The sequence below is a fragment of the Odocoileus virginianus genome, chromosome 19 (genome assembly GCF_023699985.2).
Source record: "Odocoileus virginianus isolate 20LAN1187 ecotype Illinois chromosome 19, Ovbor_1.2, whole genome shotgun sequence".
In the NCBI taxonomy this organism is placed as follows: Eukaryota; Metazoa; Chordata; class Mammalia; order Artiodactyla; family Cervidae; genus Odocoileus; species Odocoileus virginianus.
Genome location: NC_069692.1, coordinates 31,146,229 through 31,173,315, shown reverse-complemented (window position 1 = coordinate 31,173,315; position 27,087 = coordinate 31,146,229). Strand labels below are relative to the sequence as shown.

The 27,087-nt window shown below is 34.2% G+C and overlaps 1 protein-coding gene across 7 annotated transcripts in view; it reads left to right on the top strand.

Moving 5' to 3' along the window:
- Positions 1-27,087, top strand: part of GRIK2 (glutamate ionotropic receptor kainate type subunit 2) — a 732,075-nt gene that overhangs the window by 679,667 nt on the left and 25,321 nt on the right. For all 7 annotated transcript variants that reach the window (XM_070450050.1, XM_070450048.1, XM_070450049.1 and 4 more), the window contains one exon: positions 11,235-11,460. In XM_070450050.1, coding sequence (XP_070306151.1) covers positions 11,235-11,460 — 226 coding nt within the window. The remainder of the gene's footprint in view (positions 1-11,234; positions 11,461-27,087) is intronic.

The window sequence follows — 27,087 nt, the reverse complement described above, 5'->3', positions numbered from 1 at the left end:
ATTATATATTTTTTCCTCCTTTGTCAAAGATAAGGTGTCCATAGGTGTGTGGATTTATGTCTGGGCTTTCTATTTTGTTCCATTGATCTATATTTCTGTCTTTGTGCCAGTTTCATACTGTCTTGATGACTGGAGCTTTGTAGTATAGTCTGAAGTCAGGCAGGTTGTTTCCTCCAGTTCCATTCTTCTTTCTCAAGATTACTCTGGCTCTTTAAGGTTTTTGTGTTTTCATACAAATTGTGAAATTATTTGTTCTAGTTCTGTGAAAATTACTGTTGGTAGCTTGATAGGTATTGCACTGAATCTATAAATTGCTTTGGGTAGTGTATTCATTTTCACTACATTGATTCTTCCAATCCATGAACAGGGTATATTTCTCCACCTATTTGTGTCATTTTTGATTACTTTCGTCAGTATTTTATAGTTTTACATATACAGGTCTTTTGTTTCTTTAGGTAAATTTATTTTTAAGTATTTTATTCTTTTCATTGCAATGGTGAATGGTATTGTTTCCTTAATTTCTCTGTTTTCTCATTGTCAGTATATAGGAATGCAAGGGATTTCTGTATGTATTTTATATCCTGCAACTTTACTATATTCATTGATTAGCTCTAATACTTTTCTGGTGGTATCTTTAGGGTTTTCTATGAAGAGGATCATGTCATCTGCAAACAGTGCGAGTTTTACTTCTTCATTTCCAATCTGGATTTCTTTTATTTCTTTTTGTTCTCTGATTGCTCTGGCTAAAATGTCCAAAACTATGTTGAATAGTAGTGGTGGACACCCTTGTCTTGTTCCTGATTTTGGAGGAGGTGCTTTCAATTTTTTGCCATTGAGAATAATGTTTGCTGTGGGTTTATCATAGATGGCTTTTATTATTTTGAGGTATATGCCTTCTATGCCTGCTTTCCAGAGGTGTTTTTTTTTTTTTTTTCATAAATGAGTATTGAATTTTGTCAGTCTTTCTTGGCATCTATTGAGATAATTATATGGTTTTATTTTTCAGTTTGTTGATGTGGTGTATCACATTGATTGATTTTCAAGTATTGAAGAATCCTTGCATCCCTAGGATAAAGCCCACTTGGTCATGATATGTGATCTATTGGATCCTGTCTGCTAGAATTTTGTTGAGGATTTTTGCATCTATGTTCATCAGTGATATTGGCCTGTAGTATTCTTTTTTGTGGCATCTTGGTCTGGTTTTGTTATTGGCATGATGGTGGCCTCATAGAATGAGTTTGGAGTTAACCTTCCTCTGCAATTTTCTATAGTTTGAGAAGGCTAGGTGTTAGCTCTTCTTTAAATTTTTAGTAGAATTCACTTGTGAAGTCATTTGGTCCTGGGCTTTTGTTTGTTGGAAGAATTTTAATTACAGTTTTGATTTCCTTGCTTGTAATGGATCTGTTAAGGTTTTCTATTTCTTCCTGGTACATTTTTGGAAGGTTATACTTCTCTAAGAATTGGGCCATTTCTTCCAAGTTGTCCATTTTATTGGCATATAGTTGCTGATAGTAGTTTATTATGATCCTTTCTATTTTTGTGTTGTCCATTGTGATTTCTCCATTTTCATTCCTAATTTTACTGATTTGATTCTTCTCCCTTTTTTTCTTGATGAGTCTGGCTAATGGTTTGTCCATTTTATTTATTTTCTCAAAGAACCAGCTGTTAGTTTTGTTGATTTTTGCTATAGTCTTCTTTGTTTCTTTGTCACTTATTCCTACTCTGATTTTTATGATTTCTTTCCTTCTACTAATTTTGGGGTTCTTCATTTATTCTTTCTCTAGTTGCTTTAGGTGTAAAGTTAGGTTATTTATTTGATGTTTCTCTTGTTTCTTGAGGTAAGCTTGTATTGCTATGAACCTTCCTCTTAGCACTGCTTTTACTGAATCCCATAGGTTTTGGGTTGTCATGTTTTCATTTTCATTTGTTTCTATGCATATTTTTATTTCCTTTTTGATTTCTTCCATGAGCTGTTGGTTATTCAGAAGCGTGTTGTTTTGCCTCCATATGTTTGTATTTTTAATAGTTTTTTATCCTGTAGTTGACATCTAAGGAGAAAGCAATGGCAACCCACTCCAGTACTCTTGCCTAGAAAATCCCATGGATGGAAGAGCCTGGTAGGCTGTAGTCCATGGGGTCGCGAAGAGTCAGAAAGTACTGAGTGACCTCACTTTCACTTTCACTTTGACATCTAATCTTACCTCATTGTGTCAGAAAAGATGCCTGAAATTGTTTCATTTTTTTTGAATTTACCAAGGCTAGATTTATGGCCCAGGATGTGATCTATCCTGGAGTATATTCCAAGTGCACTTGAGAAAAAGGTGAAATTCATTGTTTTGGGGTGAAATGCCCTATAGATATCAATTAGGTCTAACTGGTCCATTGTATTAGAAAATGATGGTTATTTTAAGAGTTTTAAATGTTGATGACTTTTTTTCCTCACACCTATTTATATTCCAGAGTTTCAATTAGAGAGGAACTAGAGACCTTAGCAAAACTATAATTAATTTTAATCCTAAAGGAGAGGGAATTATTTCCTCTGACTTCCTGTCATACATCTGCTCATCAATTTAGGTTACACCTCATCTGTCATTTGTCATGGCATTTACCACACCGTTTCATAATCTTAGTTTACTTTTCCAGCATTTATGAGATATTAAACTTTGCATCCACAGTGCCTGGTATGGTCTTTTTTACCAAGCTGGTACTCAATAAATATTGTAATGAAAGAACAAGTGAGTGAATGGGTAAGCAAGTGAATGTTTCCATGTTCCTATAAATTATAAATTATTCCAAAGGTAAAGGAATAAATATCAGAATTTAAGAGGTATATGCTGCAGTCCTAGAAGAAAGTTGTTATGTTTACTCCATTGATTGATCACATAAAGTTTGCAGCAAGAATAAAATCCTGATATCTTTAGTTTTATTGCTAATCAAAGTGACTTTATATGTCTTTTCTCATTTATTCCTCCTTAACATTTCTGTGAAATTGTTAAGGAAGCATTTTACTTGATATGGCCAAGAAATTGTGGTTCGGGGTCTTCCATTGACAGAGTGAAGATGGTTCCTAATTTTATTTAAATTTGGCCAAATGACAGTAAAATCTATTGCTGGTTGCTATTATTTATGAGAGAATAAAATATTTTACCATGAAATTTCAAGATATCTCATTTAAAGAGTAAAATACAATGGCCAGAAGAATCATCAGCCGGAATTCTGAACAGGGTAGAATGAACTATCAAATCCTGACTCTTCTTCCTCCAAGGGATAACTGTCTTTAACTGTACCAAATCACTTTAAACTTGCTGCCCATCATAATATGCTCAGTCACAATTCTCTGTTTTATTCTTCTACTAGCTCTCAATAATGTTAAGAAGAGCAATTCTCTCTGTTTCATTGTCTTTCCCTTCAAATAACCTGTTTTAAGAGATTGCAGATGCTTTGAGATAAAACTGCCAGGATTATTCCAAGGACTGACAGGTTTGCTAACAACCAAATGCTTTCGGATCACCGCATTTGCCTCAGATCCACCGTTGATATGAACCACATATGGCTTCAGTCCTGTTTTCCTGAATTAACTCTAATTTCCTAGTGACCAAGGTCAGATGAGTCCAGATAGGGCTCAGCTGTTCTTACCTAGCACATATGTTCCAGTCTTGTTGGTAATTTATTTACTGTAATAAAAAATTAAAATGCAAATCTCAGCCAGATTCTCCTTTACCAAGGTCTCCCTTGGTATGGGCTTTTTCAAATCACGTATTAGGAATGACTACATACTGACTTTTTCATAACAATATGAAAAATGTTATTATAGCATTTTTACCAAATATTTAAGTTAATATTAGAAATAAAATTGGTAATGTGGAATTTATTGAAAAGGAATAATTTGAGTAAGTACCAATGACACCAAATTTACTTTGGTAATTTTGAAAAATCATCAGAAATTACTGCCTCTTTTTCGAGTACTTCACGATATCCATTCATATATCAGAGTTCATATATTCTGATTCATATATCAGAATTTTGCTATACATTATGGTTTAGGAGATAAATTATTGTTTCATGAATGTTTTATATTTTAAAGTAAAAATAAATGGGTTCTTAACATAAATGAAGTATATCTTTAAAGTTACTTCAAAATGTTTTAGGTGCTATGCTACTAGATAAAAGGGCTTCCCTGGTGGCTCTGAGAGTAAAGAATCTGCCTGCAATACGAGACCCAGATTTGATTCCTGGATCAGGAAGATCCCCTTGAGAAGGAACTGGCAACCCACTCCAGTATTCTTGCCTGGAGAACCCCATGGACAGAGGATCCTGGCAGGCTGCAGTCAATGTTGTCACAAAGAGCTGGATAAAAAGCTCTGAACAACTACTTGATAAATTTTTTTAAAGAATCTGAGTTGTAGCCAAAACACCAAATATTATGTATTAAAAAACATTACAAAATAGTACTGGATTTTCTTTGTATAATTGATGCTTTGTGGTCATAATAATTCAACCTAGATTAATATTAAAGATTTCTGCTCTTACTAAATAAAATAAGCTTTCCTCTAGAACACACATAAGAAGTTAATTTAAATTCTTGTTTCCAGAGGTCTCATAAATATTTTCTTACCATTTTTAAGGTATTGGGTAGGTTTATAGGTCCATGAGCACAATATGGTTTCTGAATTTTATTTTTTCTGCCTTTGCATTTATTTAAAAAAGAATTGGAATATAACTGCTTTACAGTGTTGTGTTAGTTTATGCTGTACCACAAAATAAATCAACCATATTCCTTCCCTCTTGAACCTCCTTTACATTCCTACACCCCACCCCTCAAGGTCATCACAGAGCACCCAGCTGGGCTCCCTGTGCTTTATTTGAATTTTAATTTGTATTTGACATCGAGCAAAGGGAAATGGGGAGAATAATTCATTTGCATTCTAAACAACTGAAGTCAAAGATTTTTTTTTAAAAGATGGCTTTGAATTTGTGAAATATGTCATTCACAATAAAAGATCTATGTCAGTGGTACAAGAATACCCCTTACTTGATTGGCTTTTATGACATTTTAGATGGGATATGAACAAAATTTCAAAGCACTGGAGAAGGAAATGGCAGCCTGCTCCAATAATCTTGCCTGGAAAATTCCATGGACAGAGGAGCCTGGTGGGCTACAGTTCATAGTATTACCAAGAGTCAGGCATACTGAGTGACTAAACAACAACAATATTCTTACACTAATATCTTACCAGTTCTAAGAATGCTCAGGAAAAATGTTGCCTAAAACCCATTAGTTATTCGAGATCTGCAAAGAGCCAGGTAATTTCAGGTTGCATTGTTTATCTCGAGTTCTGTCAGAAACTAAAGTTATATATGCTTACATTTGGAATCATCATCTATATATTTATAAGCTTTTAAGTATACTGAATGTTATTTTTAAAGCACAACATCTTTTGGCATCTGTGAATTTTTAAAAAGTCTTGTATTTCTTATTCTTAATAAGAATTTTTTTAATCCATTTGTTTAGATTTCATAGCCTCTGAAAACTGCTATTATAAAGAGACAGTGCCTTATGAACTCGTTTTATTAGTTTTATGCTGATATAGCAAAAACAAGACAGCTTTCAAGCCTCAGTATTTTGATAAAATAAACACTACTAAACGTTGACATCCTAAATCTGCCCAATGTAACATAGAAGGAAAAGTGTCCTTAATATGGGACACACACACATATACACACACCCCAAAAGAAATGAATTTATTCTGGTGTTTAGAGTGGCAGTGTAGTTGTGTGAGAAAATCAGATTATTTTATTTTGAATATTTTAAATATATTTCCCTGATGGCTCAGACAGTAAAGAATCTGTCTGTAATGAAGGAGACCCAGATTCAGTCCCTGGCTTGGGAAGATCCCCTGGAGAAGGAAATGGCAACTCACTCCAGTATTCTTGCCTGGAGAATTCCATAGACTGAGGAGCCTGGTGGGCTATCATCCTTGGAGTCGCAGAGTTGGACACAACCAAGCAACTAACACTTTTACTTTATACTGCTTTGATTTTACTATTTGTTTCAAACAATATCTATGAGACTTGATTTAATTTATTTACTTGAGTATATCTATATTACTGTGTACAACATAACTATAATGATGATACTTAGGAATATTTTTCATTTTTGCTAAACATATTATTGTCTCATTATGAAATTAAAATTCTTCTTTAAAATCATGATGTCATAAATCCTATCAGCAAGTTTCTCTTTAAAATCTGCCTTCACTCCTAATATTTTTTTTGTATCAAGTAGCCTTGGGTTACTCACCTGTGAAGTAAAGGAGTGGAACGAGATATTCTTACGTTTAATTTTTTTTCACTAATTCATTTTTTAACTTGACTACACTCTATCTGTATAACTTCTCTTGTATATCTAATTTGCCATTATCTTAATTCTTACCTTACAAAAAATTTATAATATTTCATGCTTAGTTTAATACCTGGCTTTCACTTTTCATGTTTCTCTTAAATAATACACTATTCTAGAATGTCCTTCCTAATAAATTGGGCTTCAGTGGTGCCAACCTACATTCCAATTCCTTAGTCTTTTCTGGTGCTGTGTAGGTCCTCACTTTTCTATGTCACTGTTGCTAGAGGACCTTCAAAGACTGTTTACATTTGGTTCAGCAGCTTATTCTCCATCCCTGATTTTATCTTGGCAATGATCACCAGCTACTTTATGGAATGAAGCTAACCTTAGTCTAAGAGAAGACTGAGAGGACATAACATAAAGGTCAGTCTTTTAACATGCCCCATCTTCCACCTATGAGCTTTAGTTCACATGGCAACTTGATATTTCCTTGTTTCTAAATAAGTGAACATAAACGTTCAGACCATATACAAATATTTATTACTTTTGTTTTCAGTTACCTGCTTACTGACCTTAAATGAGTACTTCCTCTTAATATTTAACTTGTAAAGCTTTCATATACTATTTTTAACTTTAGAGATTCTATGGTCTTTTTTACTTTGAAAGTATTCAACAGTTCTCTATATTACTAGAAATAAAACGAGCTGAGTCTCCTTATTTCCTCCTTACATGTTAGAGTAGTAGCACAATTCCATATGTATTTAATATATATATATATATATATATATATAAAAATTAAAGGTCAATTGCACTGTTTTAAAATCCTCTTTTATTCTACATTTCACTTGAGGATTCCATTTTTTATATCAGATTTTTAATATGTATCTGATCTTTGAATACGTTTTCTTTCAACAAAGTCCATTTAGAATTTTTCTTTGAATTTATGCAATATCTTTTACCTTGCTAAGGATATTAATGCCATTTGATTTATTTTGTTCTTTATCGTTTATGTTAGAAACTCACGGCAAGCTATAGGTGCTTAGTTAAGGATGAAAAACCATGAGCTTCACTTTAGGGTGATTTAGTGGTTCATTTTTTGTAAATCCATGATATGCGCCTTTAGGTGTAGTTGTTATAGTACAATAATTAAGACTATGAACTGGTAGCCTATTTACCCATGTTTCACTCCTTTGGCCAGGAGGAAGCCACATGAATTCAGGTGAACTATTAACTGCTCTGTTTTCATTTTCTAATTTTAGAATGGAGACAAAAATATCTACCACCTAATAGAAATCTTACAAGACTTAAATGATTTATTATGTACAAATAATTTATAATAATGTTTGGCACATGCTGAACTCTATATGTGTGTTAACTGCTATTATTACCTTTTATGTTGTTATTGTTTTATTAATATTATTACTATCTCTTTAGAGAGGTTCAATTTTGCTTAAAAATATCTTCCTGGAGGAATTCAAAGATCAAAGACAGGTAGAGGGCTGACTGATCTCAACACTGTTTATAGAGTCCAATGTGTTCCTTCTGGTTTCAGGGTGGCTCGCCTAGATCAACTCATCCAGTGTTCTCTTGTTTAGTTCCCACAGAATAAAACCTCTAGCCCTTTGCTTGGGTGGGATGGAGCAGTCACAAAGTTGCTCAGAGATAGTTGTTTTTAAGACAGTTTTTAAATAAATTCTACTTTTGTTAGACCTTTGATCATTCTGGCTTTGAGAGGGATATAGAAATGCTAATCCCAGAAACTTTTGCAGGGGAGAAGGCAGCCCTAAAGGTTGGTTAGCTAAATTGCAATTCATCTGTCTGCATTCCTCCTTCCAAAATTTTATTTCTGCTGCACTTTATCTGATTTTCTTTGCCTTGCAGTTTCATGCCATAGGAGAGAATATGTGTTCAAAGATGATATTCAACCTTCCATCTTTGCCAGGGTACTTAGTGTTTTTTAAGAAAAATAAAACACGAGCAATTGATAGTATTATGCTCTCTTTTTAACAAACAGAGTAACATAAATGTCTCACTACTGCATAGTGTTTTTACATGTAATGTCTTATTTAATCCTCACAAAAACCTTAGAAGTTTGGTACATATTTGACTACCATGTAAACTAAAATTAAAAAGAGATTAAGTAGCTTGCATCAGAACATATATTTTTAACAAGAGATAAAGAATTAGTGATCATTCTGACTCAGACCTACATTATTCAGAGTTTATCTATACATTAGTTAAGTATAGGTTATCAATTATTCATGTGTGGCCATATTTATAGAGAAAAGTACATGGTTAGCTTCATATTCAGCATAAGTGTTTTGTTCAGATACTTTCATCATGTACTTTATAAGCCATCTTAGGTGCTTTAAATTTAAGTGTTTCAGTAAAATTCATGTTGTTCAAGCCTTTTGTTTTTGAACTAGTGATGACTGTACTATCTTCACTACTGAAAATGATAAAAGTAATAAAATTTCCTGGTGACCCTAAAGACTAGTTTTGTATTTTAACTTTCTATAGAAATAGTTTGAATTTAAAGGCATCACGTACCACACACATACATATGTGCAATCTACAAAGACTTTAATCTTATCTCCCATATCTGGCTACACAGTGTTGTGTTTTATAGCCATAACTGATAGATGAGTGTGCTCAGTTGGAAATTGTAGTCAAAGAATGAACCGAACTAGCAAGCAAGTCATATAAAGTGTGAGTGAGCAGTAGATAGTCAATATTTCTAAACTGAAATATTTGGATGTCTATTATGAGAAACAAAACAATTTGGGTAACTTTTCTATCAAATCCTTTATCCCATATAAGAATACTAGAAATAGGTTTATTTTCTATAGACAGGAAAGATGATTGAAGCTGTGCAAAAGTCATAGACAATAGATTCAAGAAAACCAGAAGTATATTAAGAGATATTTAAGTAAAAATGGAATATAGGAAGTTATTAAAAAAGACCTGTTGTATAGCACAGAGAACTCAATATTTTGCAATGGCGTGTATGGAAAAAGAATCTAAAAAAGAATGTATATATGTATACACTCTAGCCTGGCAGGTCTATGGGATGGCAAAAGAGTCAGACACAACTTATTGACTAAACAACAACAAAGATGTTACATTTTAAATTGTCAAGTAGTGAACATGCAGTTTTGATTATATGAATTTTTAGTATTACATTCATGGGATTGTGTTTATTATCAGTCACAGATTCACTAAATCAAAAACTATGTCCAATTTTAATTTTTATATAAAATCTCTTTAATATGAAGGTGAGCTCTGATTTTGATTTTATTTTGTATTTTGACCTCACTTAATCTAAATCATTAGGAGAAAACATTTTTTCACCTTTGAAAGGAAATGAACTTGTTATAGCTAGCCTCATTATATTCCTAATTTGGATAGCATAATGTATCTTTGCAAAATCTCACTATTGGTCATAATTATTCCAGTAAGAATATCACCATAGTCTTAACTATTCCTTTCATTTCCCATTTCTACTCCAAACATTTGACTATTTTCCTTAAAAACAACGACATTCCACCATAGCTGCCCAAATTTGTTATCATGCCAATCTCATTCTGGGAGCTCTAGCTGCCTTCTTTCAAGGACTGGCCTTTCAGCATGTTTTAATGTTCATTGGAGAGCAAAGGTTTACATTTTTATTGCTTCTTAGCTCTAAAGCTATACTTGTTTTTATAAAGCACATATTAGGTATTTCCTAATATATTACCTAAACACCATTAGGTATTTCCCCACCTCCAAATTATTTTTTTTCTTCCCATTTTATCATTGAAATAGTGCCATAATTTTTCAAAATATTATTCTGTACTAACTTTTAGGGAAGGGATAATATCACATTTATGTCCTGGCACGTGTAGGACTAAATACATGCTTAAACTGCAAAAGACTGTGTACCTATTTATTGGAAAACAATTTCAATGTTTTATGGCAGAACAACCAGTGAGGTAAAAATCCTCCTTGTGTTTATAATTGGAATATTATGTTTTGTGTTGGTATAAGAATGAAACTAAGATAAGGTTTTCACAAATGAGCTTTCTGTGAGCAGATGCTAACCTTTTCCCTGTTTATGTTTTACCAGTGCCTTCTGAACAAAACCCATTCCTTTCCTTTAGCAATAAGTCGTACTGAAGCCCTACTGAGAATTTCCAGCTGGATATAAAAACTCTTCTATTTTCTTGGTCCAGGAATCCTTAGTTAGTAAGACCTGGATGATTGATTTCCTGTTGTCCTGAGGCAGGTTAAAAGAAGTTCTATGGTGTCCAGATTGTGTCTCAGCAGAAATGTGGTCATCTTACTTGTAACATCCTTATTTGTAACAAATTCCTCTCGTCTCTTCAACTTATATTTATATGTATCCTTGGGGGATAATGTAACATCTGTCTTATAGTCAACAACTGAATTCAGGGGGAAAAAAAATCTCTTACACTTTTATAGTGTCGATCGGTGTCCAGTGTCTGCATTTTCCAAATATGATGTTATAGTAATGTTGAAAGATAAAATTATACACATGAGATACTCATGTGAGTTACAAACACAAAAATCCCTCCTTATTAGTCTATTTTATTCTCTCTTTTTTATTGCCTCCTGTGATTTATTAGTTGTGAACTTTTGAATCTTAGGGCATTTTTTATATATTTGCGAAATAAATCTGCTCCCTGCCTGGAAATACGATGAAGAAATGCTCTGAGAAATGTTTCTTCACAGATATTGATTTGTTGTTGTTGTTGTTGTTTAGTATCACTGTTACTAATAATACAATGATGCAGTATTATGAGCAAAGTAAATATGGTCAATGTCATCAAAATATTGTAGGTTCACCTGGAAACTAAGGAATATCTTTCTTATGTATCCTGTTTTTCCCCAGAAATCAAAAATCTCCACATATGACAAAATGTGGGCCTTTATGAGCAGCAGGAGGCAGTCTGTGCTCGTCAAAAGTAATGAAGAAGGAATCCAGAGAGTCCTCACCTCTGATTATGCTTTCCTAATGGAGTCAACCACCATCGAGTTTGTCACCCAGCGGAACTGTAACCTTACGCAGATTGGCGGCCTCATAGACTCCAAAGGTTATGGCGTCGGCACCCCCATGGGTAGGTTTCCTGTCAGCCACTTCTTCTTTGCTCATTAATCCTAGTTGCCGTGAGAAGGGAGAAAAAACAGTGCCTCCATATGCCATTCGGAATTTTGCTTCAAACAAATGTATCTTACTATATTCTGTGACTATATAAAAACAGGAAAATAGTTGGACATCTGCTTCTAAAGGAATAAGTAACAAAAGAAAACATGATTTCTATTAAAATGGTCAGTAGACATTTTTACTATATCAGAGTTGAAAAAATGCACAACACCTCCCGTAAAGGACCTTCTCTTTAATCTTACACATAAAAAAAAAGTTTGATGAATAAAATAAAGTTTTTTGAACTTAATTTTTTCAGAGTGGAGGTATATGAATATAGTATTTGATTTTGTTGACTAAAAGAATGAGCTGCAAATGGTTACTGTGAATAATCATTTTATTTAAGAGAAGTATATATTTTATTTAAGAGGACTAGCAGATGATTTACCAGTAAAATACCTAGAATAATTTACACTAGGATTGATTGTATTTAACATTCTTTCTTCTATATGACAAAATTAGTTTCAATAATAATCATGGAATGAAATAATAATAATTGCCAGAAAAGACAATGAAAATTTACATTTATTGAGCTTAATATTTATGTATAATATATGAATATGTATATATTTATAGGATAAGTTAATGAATGATAAATACATGATATTAGAGTACATACATACATACATGCTGTGGGCATAAAAATGGCTCCCCCCAAATGTCCCTAGCTTAATCCCCCAAACATGTGAATATGTTACCTTTATTGCTAAAAAGGACTTTGCAGATGTGATTAAGTTAAGGATCTTAAAATGGGGAAATTTTCCTGGATTAACCGAGTGGGTCCAATGTAATTGAAAGAGTCCATATAAGAAGGAGGCACAGGGCTCAGAGTCACAATTAAGGAGATACCACAACAGAAGTAGTGAGAAAAAGAATGTGCATATGCTAGTCCACTTGGGCTGCTGAAACAAAATACCAGAGACTGAGTGCTTGAAAAACAATAGTGAATAATGACACTATAATAGTTTTGAAACTTCTGCAAATTTTTCAACAACTGGGTCAAAATTGATTTTCATGTAACTGTATTTAAAAATGGCATAGCCATATTTCTCAATGTATCCTCATTCATAATTTTATTGCTTTTAATTTTGAAAAGTTTCTTTCAAATCAACAAACATGTATACTATAATTAGAAAGTGAGGCGCAGATTCATAAAAAATCCCATTTCATGATAAATTCAGAAATTGCAATACTATCCATATCTTTGTTTCTTTGGGATCATTTCTAACAACTTTCAAAAGTCTAGGAAGTCCAAAATTTTCCACCATAATAACTTCAAAAAATTCAAACTCTTTCATATTTGGTAAAGTTTATTCAAATTCATTATAGCTGAAAATAGTTTGAACTGGCTCAGAGAGAATTTTGAGATATTCACTCCTGTAGCATTGTATATTCCAGCATTTATATGGTAGACTAAAAACAGTGATTCCACAGTCACTGTTGAAATGAAGAAAGCAAAACAAAACAAACTAGAAAGAATCTGCCTGCATGTGGGAGACCTAGGTTTGATCTCTGAGTCGGGAAGATCCCCTGGAGAAGGGAAGTCCACTCACTCCAGTATTCCGGCCTGGAGAATTCCATGGACAGTACAGTCCATGGGGTCACAAAGAGTTGGACAGGACTGAGAGACTCACTTTCACTTTTAAGCTGTATAACGAGGGTTTTCCAATTTAGTTTCCAAGTGGAGTGCAATGTTTATTAAAGAATAAAAAATAAATATTTGCTAATTCAAAGTTCAATAAGAGTTGGGTTGTTAAAACTCAATACTAAATGTTTAGAACTCGGTGAACAAAAGATATTTTCCAGGGAGGAATGTTTTATTTTTGACATGTTTTGACTTGCCAGTGTGTGGTGATAGTTGTTGCTATTGTTGTTTTAAAATTCTCTGCACAAAATGAACCTCCTTTACTGCTCACACTGGGAACAGACTATCCAAAGCTTTGCCATTATTGTGCCAAACTATATATAATTAATTCTAACATATAAAGATGATTGAGTTATCCTAGTTATAATAAGCTTAAGGAACATATCTTTTCAAAATGCTTTAACTTATATTATCAATAAGGATTGAGTTTATTATGGTAGTTTTGTGTTGATCATGTGTTCAAATTCTAGCATGCTCCCTAGTTAGATCCCATATGCTTCTTTCCCTCTGTAAGAATTCCCTAAAGAATTCAACAGTTTCATGCATTCATGTACCATTTATTTGTAGTTTATGATGAGCAACTTTGATAAATTGTCAAGCTTAGTGAAAGTGAAAATATTAGTCACTCAGTCATGTCTGACTCCTGGCCATACCATGGAGTATAGCCTTCCGCTCCTTTGTCCATGGGATTCTCCAGGTAAGAATACTAGAGCAGGTAGCCATTCCCTCCTCTAGGGGATCTTCCGGACCCAGGGATTGAACCCAAGTCTCTTGCAAGAACCTCTGGCAGTTCTTTAGCATATGTTAGAAAGGAGACTTATTTTAGTCTTATCATTTATTGTAATCTTGGACAAGTGACATGAAATTTATATTTTCTAAATTTCTTTTTTAATTAGTAAAATTAGAGAGTTAGACTAGGAAAACCTAAGGTCTATTTAATGTTAAATATGGTGTTTCAGATAATATGCTTGACAGATTCCTAGAGTTTAAATGGGCAGGAAACTATTATGTGAAGCAATATGGTTTGCTGATGTCTTAGAACAAATTTTAAAAATCAGACTCCTTAAACACGTATGAAGAATGGAAGCAGTGATTGATAGGTTCCTATTGCTTCACAGTTTCATTTGGAAAGAACTGAAGAAAATAAATTCATTTTGTTTCTGAAAGGAGTGAGATTCCTGTATATCCATACCTTCCTCTTTGGTTTACATTATGTGGAGGAGGACAGAGATTTTGGCCTTTTAGTTGTTGTAAGCCCATACAAGATTAGTGCCTGCACTCCATGGACTTTCAATTATTTGTTGAGCAAATGAACTCTACATCTAAAAATATGATGGTGCAGCAAGATTTATAAACAGAGAAAACAAATAATTTTTGGAGCTAATGATCAGTGTAGCATCTTACATTATTCAATGTTATGACCTCATTGAACAAGAGTGATTCATGGTAGTGAGAATTAAATAAGATTTTGGGAGGATATATAAGGATTTTGGAGTATGCATGCTAAATCCCCTCTGTCGGCTCCAACTGTTTGTGACCCTATGGACTGTAGCTCACTAGGCTCCTCTGTCCATGGAATTTTCCAGGCAAGAATACTGGAGTGGGTTGCCATGCCCTCTTCCAGGTTATCTTCCCGACCCAGGAATTCAGCCACATCTCCTGCACTGCAGGCGGAGTCTTTAAGACTGAGCCACTGGGGACACCCTCTTTGGAGTATGGGGCCCGGGGTGTCTCATTTTGGTTCCTGTCCTCATCACCATACAGGTGCCTCAGGTAACTCTAACTGTTGGAGGCCATCCTGTTAACTTGCTTCTCTTTGGAGTATAGCACAGATATTTTTCATGAATGTTAGTTACATAATAACACTCATAATTTCAAATATTTAGAATAAAGACATTTGACTTATATTTAATATAAAACCTGAAGCTCGAGAGTTTTTTTGTTTACTTGCTTGTTTGAGTTGTAAATACAATGTATCAGTGTACCAAGACTGTCTCTATCATATTGTTTTGCTTTGAGGAAATGCTTGCTACAAATCAATCAAAGTGAGTGAAAGTTACTCAGTCATGTCTGACTCTTTACAACCCCATAGACTGTCCATGGATTTCTTTAGGCCAGAATACTGGAGTGGGTAGCATTTCCCTTCTCCAGGAAATCTTCCCAACACAGGGATCGAATTGAGGTCTCCCACACTGCAGGTGGATTCTTTACCAGCTGAGCCACAGTTCAGTTCAGTTCAGTCGCTCAGTCGTGTCTGACTCTTTGTGACCCCATCAATTGCAGCACGCCAGGCCTCCCTGTCCATCACCAACTCCTGGAGTTTACCCAAACTCATGTCCATCAAGTTGGTGATGCCATCCAGCCATCTCATCCTCTGTTGTCCCCTTCTCCTCCTGCCCCCATTCCATCCCAGCATCAGGGTCTTTTCCAATGAGTCAACTCTTCACATGAGGTGGCCAAAGTATTGGAGTTTCAGCTTCAACATCAGTCCCTCCAGTGAACACCCAGGACTGATCTTTAGGATGGACTGGTTTGATCTCCTTGCAGTCCAAGGGACTCTAAAGAGTCTTCTCCAACACCACAATTCAAAAGCATCAATTTTTTGGTGCTCAGCTTTCTTCACAGTCCAACTCTCACATCCATACATGACCACTGGAAAAACCATAACCTTGACCAGATGGACCTTTGTTGGCAAAGTAATGTCTGCTTTTCAACATGCTATCTAGGTTGGTCATAACTTTCCTTCCCAGGAGTAAGGGTCTTTTAATTTCATGGCTGCAATAACCATCTGCAGTGATTTTGGAACCCAAAAAAAAATAGAAGTCTGACACTGTTTCCACTGTTTCCCCATCTATTTGCCATGAAGTGATGGGACCAGATGCCATGATCTTAGTTTTCTGAATGTTGAGCTTTAAGCCAACTTTTTCACTCTCCTCTTTCACTTTCATCAAGAGGCTCTTTAGTTCTTCACTTTCTGCCATAAGAGTGGTGTCTTCTGCATATCTGAGGTTATTGATATTTCTCCCGGCAATCTTGATTCCAGCCTGTGCTTCTTCCAGCCCAGCGTTTCTCATGAGCCACAAGGGTAACCCAATTAATCAAAATAGTATATAATTCTCAAAAACTCACTGGGATATTTCATATGTGAAAGCTATTTTAAAAAGGAAAAATAATAGTTGAATATGTTCTAGGGAAGCTCCTGTTATAGTTTATGGGAACTATACGAAGAGCAACTTTTTTATTCCTACCCTTGACAGCATTTATTGTAAGATATTGACTTATAAGGAAAATATAAAATAATTTAAAATAATAACATATACATACTTTACTTTTAATGTAACTTTTTAAATTAAGAAAAATACACAACATTTGGAATTTCTATTTCTTCTCATTCTAACCTTATAGATAAGATGAGAGAACAAAACAAATTATGCTATAAGCCTTAGGATGTAGCTTTTTTTTTTTCTTTTATCTATTCAACTCAGTTGATCAGATCAACTTTTGCCCTTCTGAAAAATCTTAGTTATTGCAAAAAAATAGTCATTGATATTTTCAAGGTCACTTGCACAAGAAACATAGAAATCAAGTTAGATTATATATCTATGTGGAATCATTTTTGTAGTTTGTAGTTATTGTGGGGTAATAATGTAATATATTAGTGTTTTAAATAGAATGAATTTTTAAAAAATAGAAGCTAGCATATGATAAATTTATTTTACAGGGAGATCCTTGGAATTTTAATATAAAATTATCAGTATATATTAATGCAAATTCAAAATATCTATAATACTTTGAAGTAGCAAAATTATAGACTAGGAAGAACATTTCACCACATTTTTGTTTTCACTGTCAAATAATATTGACTTTAAATTTATTAAAATATCTCTTTATTACAAAAGTTATTTAAAACATTTAACATACACTTTATTTTTAGCCTAATTCTGAATAATATAAATACATTTAAAGGAATAAATATTCAAATCCGTCACCTGCAGGTATTACAATATACCTTTTGTTTCTCTTGTTCAGATAGCTGGTTTTCTTCTGTTTGACTTGATAATATTAAATTCATAACTTAGTAAGTCTCATTTTATTCATTCACACATAGCACAAAATTAAATGATTTTGAGTCTCCAATACATTATGAGTCTTACTAACTCATATAAATTTATCAAAGTAGTATAATCTAGAAAGTGGCATTTTACTTTAACCCCTCAAATGCTTCTGAGGAAAAAAAATTCAGGCAGTAATTTATGATTTTTTATGTCATAGCTCTGCCAAAAATATAACTCCATGAATTATTACTTAAGTCATTAATAAATGAAATGACATGCAACTCTAGTACTTGAATGAGATTCTGACATACCATAAACTTTCAACCAACATCATAACCTGAATATCTCAACTCATTAATTAGCATTTCCCTTTTATATAATCCTGTTCAAGAATAGTGATGATTTTTTGATAACTTGTTGTATTTACTTAATTTTAAAATTTTGTTTAATTATAAGGAATAAATTTTAAAAAATAGTGTTTTTAGGTGTGAAAAATAAAAGATTATTTGAATTTCTTTTCCCAGCAAAAGTTAAGGAGATGACTCTATTCAAAGCAATGCAATGCAGACTGTTCCTGAAATTTAGATCGATATCAGACATTCCTCAGGATATTGAGTTTATAGCTGCAGGAGTCATAAACTGAAATGAAAGTTCTATTTTTATTAATATTATAAATGTGATCAAGAAGAACTCCCTTTGCCTCGCTTTTACTGTTACTTGGATTTTTAATTACTGTCGTAGAAGCATGTGTGGTTAAGTGCAGGAGGTTAAACAGAAATACTGTCTCTTCTGGACTGAGTATTGAGAAATATTTCAAAACTCATGCGTATTTTCCGTTTTTTCCCCTAAAGTCCATGTGTTCTTTGAGCCTGCTAGGCCTCCTGTGATTCATCTAGGGGCCTGCTGTGACCATTCATCACTCTGAGTGTGATGATTACTGCCCAGAGCCTGTTGTGGGCTCACTGAATGACTCAGATAGAAGCTATTTAATTAGGGAAGTTCTGTTTACACAAAATACCTTAGTGGAGCAATCAACAATGATTCCAAGGTAAATGCTAAATAAGCATAAGCTGGCTTAATTAAGCTCATGGTGACATTAAATCCCTCTCATAGTTTTCCAGAATGCAGTGGTGCTATTTTAATGTGATATTTATGGTATGGTAGATTTTTGAAGTTTTGGTGTTCTTATAATAAGTTAACTGAAATTCCTTTTCATCCATCCAAATTAAAACAACAAAAACTGGATGGGGGGGTAAGCAAAAAACAAATCACAGCAGTTTTCATTAAGGAATACTGTGTGAGAGAGGTGGCAGTCTTGCTTGTTAATTCAGCATAGGTTATAATCTGTTTCGTTGAATGGGGAGCATTTCTACTTAATGGCATTTTCATCTGCCTTGCCTCCCTTCTGCCCACCCATACTAAAAGCCTTCTTGGCTTCTGTCTTTGGAATTTTGAGTACATAGTGCACTTTGAAGACCAGACAGACTCAGCAGTTGTGAGCTAGTAGGAAAGCAGCAATTTAGAGAAATCCATTAGAGCCAGTTGGTGTTATTTTGCTTTGCTTTGTTCAGTTTGGTAGAAATATTGTAAAGTGTCTGTAGGGTCCCATTAAAACTGTATCTATTTTTAACAGTAAGCTAGTGGTACACTTCATTCGTTTATTGGTGCCTCCACCAGTAAATAACATATGGGAAATACAAATCAACTGAAAAGGGGATGCAGGAAATACTGTTTATGTGCCTATCATCCACGATGCTAAAATTGTCTATAATCTTTACAAGTTTAGTAAATCTTTAGTAAATCTTTACAAGTAAAGTAACCCCACTTTACTTGTGAGGTTACATCAATAGTAAGTTTAAATAGTCAATGTATAATTATTTCTGTGAACTAAATCCACATTAAATTACTCATATCATAGAAAACTACTGAAATATGTGAAGAACATAATAGGCAATGTAGAGACAAAGTAAAGATGAATGCAAAGATACTGTCTTTATAAATGTTTTTTATTTTTTATATATGTCTTTAATACTAAGGTTAAATTTAAAGACAATTTTATCAGACACAAAATTGTTATATACATTATATTTCTATTAAACTTTCTATGTAAATTTATCTACATTTTATTTCTATTATATTTACACAAGATTATTTGCATCTTATTTCTATTATATAGCTATTTCTTTTATATGTAATTATAAATAAGATACATTCTTACATTACAATTGGAATTTAATATTACCTTTATAAACTATTTTCTAACATATTTTATATTAACAAATATAAAATAGCTATAGCCCTATTAGTAATTCTTGTTACTTTTATCTCATTATAATGTCCTTCCACATAATCAGCCTAAAGTTGCAATAGGTTGTATCATGGACTCTTTATGGTAGAAGGATATCACTTTGACATGTGTACAATGTGAAATTTCTTTCTTGTATTTTCTAATGTTAAATGCATGAGATTTCACTGCTTCTTTATTTCTTGTTATTTGACAAAGCGAGAGATTGGGATCAGTACTAAAAAGAGGCATGCTGTTTGTTTAAGGCAGATGCCCATGTTTATAAAAATAGAAATCAGTATGAGAAGCATGTTTTCCCCCTGTTTTGCTCACCATCCAATTCGAGAATTCCCAATTCATCATATAATAAGTACTGTAATATTCATCATTATAGATGCATAAAATCGCTGGTCTTTAGTTCTTCAGCTTTACTAAAATGAATGAATACATTTGTCTTCATTTGTTGAACATAATGCACAAAAATTGATGCAAATTATTCATCTTTCTGCAGGTCAAACCTTCCATTAAAATGCATTCTATTTTTTCATTGCACAAGCAGCATAATTTTAATGTTGGTGGAGTGATTTTGCAAGTCTCAATCGAGATCTAATAATTTTCAGAGCCTAAATTAAACAAACAAACAAACAAACAAAGCCAAAATACACCTGTATTTTCCTGGCATATTTACTAAAGTCTAGATTTCATGTCACTGAAAACAGTTGAGTCTCAGTAAGCTATGCGTACTTCACAGACATCATCAACAGACTCTGAAAGCTAGAATCTAGGAAATTTCCAGAGAAAATTTGATGAATTGTGAGTACCAATGTGAACAGCCTTCATTAATATTGTATATGTTGACCACATGGTACCTAAGCAATAAATACATGGATAATTCTCATGAAAATAGAGTTTGTCCCGATAGATTTTATATGCAAACATTAGACCGTGATGAATTTATTTTGTTGGTGCCTTGTGGTGATTACTCTAAGGCCGTGGATTCAAATTACATTATAGATTAGTTAGCCTGATTGACTCTGCCAGATGTTATCCTTTGGTTAGCATGACTAAGTAAGATCAACGAATCACTGGTATTAGGGGAAAAAAAAAAAGTCAAAGCACAGAAGTAAAATGTATAAGCACTAAATTCCAAAGATGAGTGCCGTGCATGTTGCCCTACCGTATTTTCTGTAATATGTGGCCATTGTAGACAGGTGACTTATATACAAATCTTAGTTCCACCTAAGTGTCCTAGGAGTCATAGTTGAAGTTACTAAGCCTTTCTGAGACTCAACATGGGTAGAATCATGTTTAAATTATTGGATTAGGATTAAATGTATTAAATTTAAGTATTTGGACTAGAACATAGGCATGACAAATAATTCTAAAAACTGTCCTGAAGAAATGTTTTATGATAAGTAAAATTATGTATTTGTGGTTTTTAAGTTATTTGTACTTTACACTTTTTGCTCTCTATTATTTATATTTTAGAATATATTGAATGTATTGCAGGTAACATGGGTTGTTAGTATTGTCTATTCCTAAACAATTGTAGGGCTTCCTCAGACAACCATTTTGCCTTTTTGCATTTCTTTTTCTTAGGGATGGTCTTGATCCCTGCCTCCTGTACAAGGTCACGAACCTCCGTCCATAGTTCTTCAGATACTCTATCAGATTAATCCCTTGTATCTATTTCTCACTTACACTGTATAATCATAAGGGATTTGATTTAGGTCATAACCTGTATGGTCTATTGGTTTCCCTTACTTTCTTCAATTTAAGTCTGAATTTGGCGATAAGGAGTTCATGATCTTAGCCACATTCAGCTCCTGGTCTTGTTTTTGCTGACTGTATAGAGCTTCTCCATCATTGGCTGCTAAGAATATAACCAATCTGATTTTGGTATTGACCATCTGCTGATGTCCATGTATAGAGTCTTCTCTTGTGTTGTTGAAAAAGAAAAGATATATCCATTTGAATGCAGAGTTCCAAAGAATAGCACAGAGAGATGAGAAAGCCTTTCTCAGTGATCAATGCAAAGAAATAGAAGGAAAACAATAGAATGGGAAAGACTAGAGATCTCTTCAAGAAAATTAAAGATACCAAGGGAACATTTCATGCAAAGATGGGCACAATAAAGGACAGAAATGGTATGGATCTAACAGAAGCAGAAGATATTAAGAAGAAGTGGCAAGAATACACTGAGGAACTATATTAAAAAAATCTTCATGACCCAGATAACCATGATAGTGTGATCACTCACCTAGAACCAGAATCCTGGAATGTGAAGTCAAGTGGGCCTTAGGTAGCATCACTATGAGCAAAGCTAGTGGGGGTGATGGAATTTCAGTAGAGCTATTTCAAATCCCCAAAGGGGATGCTGTAAAAGTGCTGCATGCAATATGCCAAGCAAATTTGGAAAACTCAGCAGTGGCCACAGGACTGGAAAAGGACAGTTTTCAATCCAATCCCAAAGAAAGGCAATGCCAAAGATTGCTTAAATTACCACACAATTGCTTTCATCTCACACGCTAGTAAAGTCATGCTCAAAATTCTCCAAGCCAGGCTTTAACAGTACGTGAATAATGAACTTCCAGATGGTCAAGCTGGATGTAGAAAAGTCAGAGGAGTGAACTTCCAGATGGTTAAGCTGGATGTAGAAAAGGCAGAGGAACCAGTGATCAAATTGCCAACATCCATTGGATCATTGAAAAAGCAAGAGAATTCAAAAAAAAAAAAAAAAATCTATTTCTGCTTTATTGACTATGCCAAAGACTTTGAATGTGTGGATCACAAAAAACTCTGGAAAATTCTTAAAGATGTGGGAATAGCAGACCACATATGACCTGCCTCTTCTGAAATCTGTATGCAGGTCAGAAAGCAACAGTTAGAACTGGACATGGAACAAACAGTTTCCAAATAGGAAAAGGAGTACGTCAAGGCTGTATATTGTCATCCTGCTTATTTAACTTACATGCAGAGTACATCATGAGAAAAGCTGGGCTTGATGAATCACAAGCTGGAATCAAGATTGCTGGGAGAAATATCAATAATCTCAGTATGCAGATGACATCATGCTTATGGCTTAAAATGAAGAACAACTAAAGAGCCTCTTGATGAAAGTGAAAGTGGAGAGTGAAAAAAAATGGCTTAATATTCAACATTCAGAAAACTAAGATCATGGCATCTGATTCATCACTTCATGGCAAATAGATGGGGAAACAATGGAAACAGTGACAGACTTTATTTTGGGAGCTTAATATCACTGTAAATGGTGACTGCAGCCATGAAATTAAAAGATGCTTGTTCCTTGGAAGAAAAGTTATGACCAACCTAGACAGCATATTAAAAAGCAAAGACATTACTTTGCCAACAAAGGTCCATCTAGTCAAGACTATGGTTTTTCCAGTGGTCATATGTGGATGTGAGAGTTGGACTGTGAAGAAAGCTGAGCACCAAAGAATTGGTGCTTTTGAACTGTGGTGTTGGAGAAGACTCTTGAGAGTCCCTTGGACTGCAAGGAGATCCAACCAGTCCAGCCTAAAGGAAATCAGTCCTGAATATTCATTGGAAGGACTAATGCTGAAGCTGAAACTCCAATACTTTGGCCACCTGATGTGATGAACTGACTCATTTGAAAAGACACTGGTGCTGGGTAAGATTGAAGTCAGGAGGAGAAGGGGACAGCAGAGAATGAGATGGTTGGATGGCATCAGCGACTCAATGGACATGAATTTGAGTAAACTCTGGGAGTTGGTAATGGACAGGGAGGCCTGACGAGCTATGGTCCATGGGGTCACAAAGAGTTGGGCACAACTGATTGACTAAACTGAAGTGATTCCTAAGCAGTTAAAAATCATTCCCTTTGGAACCTAGCCAGGGTTTTAGCATCAACCAATCAGTACATTGTAGATTAAGTAACCATCATTCAGAGGAACGTGATCAATGTCTATTCTATGGTTTAGTCACTAAGTCATGTCCAACTCTTGTGACCCCGTGGACTGTAGCCCACCAGGCTCCTCTGTCCATGGGATTTCCCAGGCAAGAATACTGGAGTGGACTGCCATTTCCTTCTCCAGGGTGTCTTCCCGATCCAGGAATCAAACCCAGGCCTCCTGCATTGCAGGCAGATTCTTAAACAACTGAACTGTGAGGGAAGTCCATCTATTCTATTAAAAAAAATTTCTATTATAGGACATTATCTAAATGAGCAGCATATTTTTTTTTTCTTTTCTTAACAGTTCCTGAGTATTTATTAAACAGAATCGGGTTGTATTCAGAGAGGATTACCTCTGAAAATATGTTTGTTTCCTTCTAATTTTGTCAATCTATAAGAAATTTTATCACTCTTCAACCAGTTTGGATCTGTAAAATTCTGAACATAAAATATAAATATAGATCATCCCTTTTCTTAAGGAGTTAGACTTAAAAAATTTAGATATAAATTTATATAGGAAAACAAATTAAACATTAAATGGGGGAATGCAATATTGAACATAAACTAGTAGTCTGTTATTTAATGCAGGGATTCAGAGTGGTAGAGGTTGGTGAGAACCAAAAGTTGGCAAAATTGAAAAACTGACTTGAGCTCTCCCTTAGAGCTAGGGTCTGCAACCTCCAGGAGCTAATGTAGGATGATCTGAGGTGGAAGTGATGTAATAATAATAGAATAAAGTACACAATAAGTATAATGTGCTTGAGTCATCCCAAAACTATCCCCCATGCCCCAGTCCATGGAAAAATTGTCTTCCACAAAACAGGTCCCTGGTACCACAAAGCTTGGGGACCCATTGCTAAATGACAGGTATTTTACTCTCCTGAAAAAGTTATTCTCTCCCAGTTCTGGGGTTCTTCAAGAAAAGTAGAATCCTTTTCTTGAAGATTAAATAGGATGATGATTTTATTTAAAATTGTCCAGCTATTATAATTCATTCATCAAAGTTTAATATTGAACTTGAAACAAAAACATCATAGTGAGGAAAGTATTCCTGACATTTTCACTCTTGCCGCTATTCAAATGATTATCATGCAGATGAAAAACTGTTAGGAAGGCAAGGTTTCTAGAATGAAATTATTCCTGTTTTCATATTTTGTGTCAGAGTTCCATGATTTAATATGTAGCAATGTGACTACAAATCTACTTCACCAGTCACTTTTAACTAACATGTATGAAATAGGTCAGAACAAGCGATAATAGTTTACTTTTTCATTATGTGCTGATAGCATTTGCCTTTCATATTCTTTGTTCACACAAGTCAAAGAACATTCAGGATAGTAATAAAAGGCAACTGGATATAATATCTACTCTTCAATTTGAAGGGTTTTTTTTTTTTAATTTGAAGGTTTTTATTGATACATTTTGGAGTAGAAAATGGCAACCCACTCCAGTGTTCTTGCCTGGAAAATTCCATGGACAGAACAGCCTGGTTGATGGCAGTCCACAGCATCACAACTAGTTGAACATGACTGAGAGACAGCATGCACATGCATTGATACATTTTGTGTGCCTCATATACTCATCTCCTTTTGTGATCTTAGATACTTAAATATTCTCCTGAGGATTCTATAAATCTTCCTTTAAGTAGAATCCTTTTCTATAGAGGTCTTAACACTTTGAATTTTGAGGTCTACAACAGAGGAAAAAAAAAAAAAAACCTCTATCCAATTCAAGCCAGTTATAGAATTTGAATATAGGTATTTAGCTTAATTACTTTTTAAAATTTTATCTTAAATTTATATATATATTTGATGGTCCTTGGTAGTATATACACATTTCTACATTGACAGAAGTGTTTATATTTGTCTCCATTTCATCATGAACCCAATATCTTGAACTTAGTTCTCTGTATCTAGAAAAATAAATAGAGTGAGTTTGGGGGTGCTCTCATTATTATTTGCCTTTTTCATATATACCTTTCTAAACCAGGAATTCATAAAGAAAGGAAATAGAGGAAATATAGGTAAAAGGCAGCCAAAGAGAAAGAAGAGTTGTCCCTAAATTCTTCAAAGTAATTCATCCCTTTTTGCATACGAAGTCAGCAGACTAACATAGTTCCTTCTGTCATGTGTTTCTATAATATGGTGTTCATTATAGTCATCCTTATAGTTGCAAAGTTATTCAATACATGTGTTTTGTGTTACAGTAAAAACTCAATGGGGGCAGGATTCATGTTACATTGTTCATCCCTATATGCCTAGCTAGCACCTATGTATATGTAATGATTAGAATCTATCACCTGTGTTTGTACATGTAATAATTAATAGTAAAAAAAAAAAAGATTCATACATGACTCTCAGACCTGGGTCTCACACATGGCAGGCAAATTCTTTACAATCTGAGCCATCATGGAAGCCCTCATATCATTATTCAATAGGAAAAGATACATAGCAAAGCATTAGAATACTACGTACCAAATGTTGTGCTAGGGTATCTGCTATGTGCTATGACTCCAAAGAAGAAGGATTCTGCATACCTCTGTGACAGCCAAGGAGAAGTGTACAAAGTTAGGGAAAGATGAGGAGCAGATTTTCTGGTTGTGAGGATGTTCAACCAGAAAACTGGAGAAAGTATGAAAACAGGGCTCTCCAGAGAAATAGAACTTCATAGTTTGAACTAATGGCGTGTTAGTATACAGTCTGAGAAGTCTGTGATATGTTGAAGAAAGGGATTTTATGACATCATTAGGAATTTAGCTTATATTCTATAGATTTATTGTTTTGTTTTGGTCACTAGGTGATATCTCTTTTGCCATGCCAAGGTCTGTAGCCCACCAGGCTCTTCTGTCCATGGGGTTTCCCAGGCAATAATACTGGTGTGGGTTGCCATTTCCTTCTCCAGGGGATCTTCCCAACCCAGGGATTGAATCTGCATCTCCTGCATTGACAGGTGGATTCTTTACCACTAAGCCACCAGGGAAACTAGTTCAATAGCTTTAGAGCGCCACTAAAAATGTTTAAGCAAGAAAATGATGTTCATAGATTTCCAGTGTGGAAAGATCACAAGTTATCATGGAGAAATGATCACCTTTAGCACTCATTTACTGTTCTGTGATTAAATGTTATGAGCTAATAATTTGTTTTCAAGATGAGATTAATCTCCTTTAATTTTTATGATGATCACTTGTGAGTTCTTTATACACGTATCAAATTGAGAATTTTTGATAGAATACCTTCCAAAGAAAATACAAAGAGTGATGACTGTAACTTTACACTAGTTTAGCTTTTATCTAACAGGAAATCTGACATGGGTCCCATGGAGTGTTTAGTTGCTAAATACTTCATTTGAAATAAGTGTATTATAATTATTGCATATAGATTAAAGATAGATAGTTTAGGTTCATAAGAAATAACTGAAGGTAAAGTTGAGATATGCATGACCAGTTGTTAAGTGATTCATATTTCATTCATGCATGTAAATATTATATTTGGTCTTCCCAGGTGGTGTTAGTGGTAAAGAACCCACCTCCCAAAGCACGAGACACAAGAGATGCAGGTTCAATCTTTGGATCTGGAACATCCCCTGGAGGAGGGCATGGCAACCCACTCCAGCATTCTTGCCTG